Source organism: Micropterus dolomieu, linkage group LG13, assembly GCF_021292245.1.
Source record: "Micropterus dolomieu isolate WLL.071019.BEF.003 ecotype Adirondacks linkage group LG13, ASM2129224v1, whole genome shotgun sequence".
Classification (NCBI taxonomy): domain Eukaryota; kingdom Metazoa; phylum Chordata; class Actinopteri; order Centrarchiformes; family Centrarchidae; genus Micropterus; species Micropterus dolomieu.
Genome location: NC_060162.1, coordinates 3892919 through 3898466, shown reverse-complemented (window position 1 = coordinate 3898466; position 5548 = coordinate 3892919). Strand labels below are relative to the sequence as shown.

General features: G+C 41.2%; 2 protein-coding genes across 3 annotated transcripts in view; both read left to right on the top strand.

Annotated features, from left to right (window-relative positions):
• Positions 1-5548, top strand: part of ttc28 (tetratricopeptide repeat domain 28) — a 165470-nt gene that overhangs the window by 57025 nt on the left and 102897 nt on the right. The gene's annotated exons all lie outside the window — the stretch shown is intronic.
• On the top strand, positions 3285-5532 carry LOC123982344 (Fanconi anemia core complex-associated protein 24-like). The gene is made up of 4 exons (XM_046067825.1): positions 3285-3361; positions 3487-3593; positions 4750-4892; positions 4986-5532. Exons 2-4 carry the CDS (start codon positions 3491-3493, stop codon positions 5304-5306), a joined length of 567 nt encoding a protein of 188 aa, XP_045923781.1. The 5' UTR covers positions 3285-3361; positions 3487-3490; the 3' UTR covers positions 5307-5532.

The window sequence follows — 5548 nt, the reverse complement described above, 5'->3', positions numbered from 1 at the left end:
GGAGGAGTTATCTTATATAGTCCTAACTGCAACTGTCATCAGGAATGTCACTGTTGGAATGACCATACACAATGGGCACTATTATTACTACAACAGGAAACACAGCAGTTGATATTACAGCCTAATAATTTGACCCTAAGCAGCTGATTGTACTGTTGTCATGATTATAGCAGCTGAAATGATGTGATGTGCAGATCGGATCAGACATTATATATATATTTATACACACACACACACACACACACACACACACACACACACACACACACACACACACACACACACACACACACACACACACACACAGTTGGGGTTTTCAACATGGGTTCAGATTTGGTTATTAACTGAATATCAAATATATTCTAGAAGTATTAATAACTACTAAACTATTAATATTCAAAATTATCTATTATAAATTAATAAATACAGGGCACCACCCTGAATCAGGGACCAATAACCAAATGAGCAGAGAGAGAGAGAGAGATATGGAGCAGGTTCAGAATGGGCTCGAGGCCGGCTGATTTTGGAATCAAGATGACGGTTCATACCACGTGATTCCAGGATCAAGATGGCGGAAAATCTCTCTCGAACTACAGAAATTGAGACGCACTCTGATGCTAGCCTGCTGTGGGTCACAAGTCTGGTTAGCTGCAGCGGTCACGTGTTGTGTGCATGTGGGGTTAGTAAGCAGCCACACACTGGCTTAGGTGTTGACCCAAAAGGCAGACACTGACTAGGAGCATTCAGTTCAAGCCAAAGATTTATTCTAAATGAAAACATTCACTTACTGGGAAGATCAACAAAAGGCAAGGCAGTGAAAACTCAGGTGTAAAGTCCAACAAAAGCAGAGTACAGAGTCCAAACACTGGTTAAATCCAACAAGGGCAAGACAATCCAAAAACACAGGGAATAATCCAGGGAACAAGGATAACAGAGCAGAACACTCTGACTGAACAGAACTGATGGATACACACACACACACACACACGAAAGAAAGCTAGACAAAAACCACATGAACCTGATCACTACAATATAAAACAGGAAGTAAAGCTAGCGACAATACACAAGGACATGTGAAACCAAATACAACAAAGAACAAGGAGCCAATGATCAACTAACCAAACCTAAGCAAGAACACAGAGGCAAAAAATAAAACAGGAATGGACATTAACAAAATAACAGAAAAATACCACACAAAAGCCCAAGAGCATGACAGACAAGGCTTTAAATATCCCTTTGAAGATTCTTAGCATAAACTCACCACATGAAGCTTGTACAAGTTAAAATAACAAATTCATAGAACTATCTGGTGCACAGACATACTAAAGCTTCTTACGTGTCGCTTTGGTAGGCAAGGCAAGTTTATTTGTATATCCAACGAAGGTTAAAATCAAGGGCAACTGGACTTGGTTGAAGATACTGGAAGACGTTTTGTCCCTCATCCAAAGGACTTCTTCAGTTCTGACTGACTGGCAGGGAAACTCAGCTATTTAACCTCAGTGGGGTCGTTGGCCCGGGTCATCGATACCGCTGGTTCGTTAGTGTTCCTTGTTGCTGTGACGACAGTCGTTACAGTCGTTAAGAGTACCTGTGGCCAAGACTGAACGACCATCGTTGGTATCCTCACCTGAGGCCAGTAGGTTACGTTTGTTGAGTTTCCTGGGAAGTGATGAAAGGACAGCATTGTAAGTGGGGGATAAGTGGTGGCGTAGACCCCCTCCTCTGTTCAATGACAGCTTCTCCACCCTGGTGTAGATGCTTCCTTGACACCTCTTTCAAACCATCCATCTTCTCTGTCTAAAATGTGCACCTGGTGGTCCTCAAACGAGTGTCCTCTGTCCTTCAGATGTAAGTAGACTGCAGAGTCTTGACCTGAGGAGTTGGATGCTGTGGAATCCTTCAGGTTTCTGAGATCCACTATATCCCAGGACCTGAAGTGGGAGCCCAACACTGACACCATCATCAAGAAGGCCAGCAGAGGATGTACTTCCTGCGTCAGCTCAGGAAGCTCAACCTGCCTAAGGAGCTGCTGATCCAGTTCTACACAGCCATCATCCAGTCTGTCCTCTGCACCTCCATCACTGTCTGGTTTGGATCTGCCACCAAAAAGGACAGGAGCAGACTACAACGGACAATCAGGACTGCAGAAAAGATCATCGGTGCCAACCTGCCCTCCATTCAGGACTTATACATTTCCAGAGTCAGTAAACGGGCAGGAAACATCACTGCAGATCCATCTCACCCCGGACACAACCTGTTCCAGCTCCTCCCCTCTGGTAGGCGCTACAGAGCACTGTACGCCAAAACCAACAGACTCAGGAACAGTTTCTTCCCACAAGCCATCACTCTGATGAACAGCTGATTCTAACTCACAGTGTCAGGAACAATTCCTGTGCAATAACCCAGTAACTCTGTCTCTAATCAGCACCTGTTTACTGGTTTCCACTTATTATTTATTTATTCACCATTCTCTATTTCAGTGCTGTTCATACTATTTCATATTGTATATACTGTATACCAATACACCTACCTCAGGTCATAGGTCTTATTTATTTTTATTTTTCCTTTGCACTATGCTCCATCACACTGTGTACATGTGTACATGTATGCATGTATGTGTATGTGTACCTGTATATCATATCCACCTTCAACATGTACATAATGAGAATAATAGTTTACTCTTGCATCCTTTGCACGCTGATCACTGCACTATTTGTCAATATGTCTATATTGTTTTGTTCATAGTGTGTATATTAGTGTTGTCTATTCTGTAGTTTGTGTCTGATTTTATTTTATTATTGTGTTATTGTATTTTTGTATGAGTAAGCATATCGTGAGCAATGTACAATCCTGAGTCAAATTCCTCGTATGTGTACACATACCTGGCAATAAAACTGATTTTGATTCTGATTCTGATACACAACTGTTAGGAAGAGAAATTAATTGTTGGTTTTGATCTTTGCATGTGATTTGTTAAACATAAGAAAAATAGAGAATATTACCAGTTTTATTCATTAAAGGGAAAACCAGGTTGTGAAGTCACATAGTAGAAGTTTAGATTCTGCATTCATGTGTAAATGTGTCAAATTTGATGTAATTAGATTTTTGTTCACATGAAATCTTAAATAAACCTTCGAGCCACATTGTTTAACTTAATGAGTCTGATGATAAAGTATTAGGAGGTTAATTGTGTGTTACATGTGTGACAAAGTCGTGAAACCAGTCAGTGTGAATGTGTGTGTGCTTTTCCTCTGATCCTCCAGGAGGCGACAAAGACGCTTCTGCTCCTCACCTGCACCAACTTACTGAAGAAGAAGAAGAAGATCATTTGGAAGGCAACAAAACAAGTTTGTCAGCTGAAGTTAGTGGTTTAAACTCGGCTGCAGGGATATAAAGTCATCTTCCTATATTGAGTTTCCCGAGAGAGTTTAAGACGTTTGTGTTTAACCACATTAAGACGGTGAAACTCTTCTTCTCTCTGTTTAGCTGCATGGAGACCAAAGCGCCTGTTGTGCTGAACTCGCTTCCTCCTTACGGACATGTTATTGCCAGCGAGAAATGGAGAAACTCGTCCCTCATTCAAAGCTTAAAGGGTAATTAAATCTTCTTTTAAAACAGCCAAATGCCAACAGGTCAGCGTGTAACGCTGTCTAACAATATGTGCCGTCATTCTTACATGGAGGCAACAAACTTGTGCCAAACCTCATTCAAAAAATATCGATGTGTAAGTTTGTTTCTCTTAAATACTTTATATAACCTTTATATAATATGACTGCACAGCTTGTCTCTTTTAAATACTTCCACTCTTCAGTTCGGCTCACATGTCATCTATTTTAAATGCCTAAATAATGTAACCACAGCTTCTTGAATCCCTGCGTGCTCCTTGTTAATGACTGTGGGGAAACTTCAACTTGACATTTTACAGAAACAGATGTTGCTAATGAGATGGTATTAGTGCCGACATGAAGAGTTGCTGCTAAAGCGTCAGAAGAGTCTGTTAACTGTTTGATATTATCGTCTTTTGGTGATTAGAGTAGCTTTTAATGTTTCTGAGTGGAGTTCTGTATGAAAGGAAAATTGTTAAATTAATGACCTCCATGACATTTTGTTGAGTTAATAATCTTATTTTATATCTGTTTTAACTGTTGATGTGGAATTTCTCTTTTCAACACTTTCTAAAGTTAAACTTCATGTCTCTCAGTAGTCAGTGTAAAAACCACACATGCTCCTTGTAGAGCTAAAACGATCGGTTGATTAATTGATTAGTAGATTGTGAGAAAATTACTGTTTTGATAATCTGCTAAATGTCATTCTTTAAACTAAATACTTTTAGACTGTTGGTCAGACAAGAAATGTAACATTTTAATATTTAATATGACTATCTGACATTTTATGGACCAAAGCATTAATCAAGAATAATTATTAGATTAAATAATAGTAAAAATAATCCTTTGTCGCTGCCCTACACCTTTGTTACATGTGTGTAGTTGGCTACGCTCAAAATCAATATTAAAGTGTGATGTAGTTCTTCCGGTGACTCCTGCAGCGTGCACTTGACATTATTTAATGTGTTTGATGAAGCCTCTACTATGTGCTGTTTTTTATAAGTCTGTCACATTTAAAATGCAAACTGTCACAGCAGATTGAAGAACGGCGTGTTCTCGGCTTCATCTTTACTCAAACGTTAGGAATTTTACAGTCTCAGTGTGAAGAAAATGCCCCCAGAAACAAGCTGTGCTCCTGCTGTAGGTGGAGGAGTGAAAATCCTCTTTGAGAATGAGCTCGGTGTGGCAGATTTCCACCTGCCCAACAAAAGCTGCGTCCTCTACGTGTCTGAGTGCGACATCATAGCAGGAAACAGCTACAAGAGGAAACTGGTTCGCTACAGAAATGTGAGTTTAATGAGCGACGGACGAAAGCGGTTTTGCTAAAAGCTCCTGTGTGCTGCTGTGTCTGATATGAACTCTGTCTGTCCTGTTTTAAAGGGCAGCAGTAGTTTCCAGGAGCTGGTGCTGGTGGAGAACACCAGACTCAGTGAGCAGTACTTCTCTGCTGTGCAGAAGTTTGTGGTGTTTGACCTCGGCCTGACTCTACTGCCGGTCAGCGGGCAGACTGAGGCCTCGCAGCTCATCGCTCAGATCGTAAGTAGTGAAGACAAAACAACAGAGCTGCAAGAAATCCCATCCAGCAAGGGACTGAGTTGGCCAATCAAATCCATGCAACCACACATTCCTGGCATATTAAACGTGTGGAGACAGAAGATAAAATGGATCCTGACACCTTTGATAAATCTACTGTGTCAGTAGGCGTGTTTGCCTGCCGCCTAAAGTAAAGTGTTAGCGCTGAGCTAATAGCCTCCACTGCCGCAGAGAGCAGAGTTCAGTCAGCAGGCGTCACTTCAGAGCAGCTGACAGTTTTGGCCAGTGGGAAGCCGTTCAGAGTTCACATCGTTGTTCTTGCTGCAGAGAGGAAAATGAAAAGAGTGGACAGTGATAAACCATCCACGTGACCCGAGTCTGTTTTAGTTTAAGAGAGTCGAACACAGAAG

Excerpts from the sequence above, each read along its gene's own strand:
- LOC123982344 (XM_046067825.1), top strand. The coding sequence starts at position 3,491 with ATGGAGACCAAAGCGCCTGTTGTGCTGAACTCGCTTCCTCCTTACGGA. Across the intron at positions 3,594-4,749 it reads CCTCATTCAAAGCTTAAAGG|GTGGAGGAGTGAAAATCCTC; the intron begins GTAATTAAATCT and ends CTCCTGCTGTAG. Across the intron at positions 4,893-4,985 it reads AACTGGTTCGCTACAGAAAT|GGCAGCAGTAGTTTCCAGGA; the intron begins GTGAGTTTAATG and ends CCTGTTTTAAAG.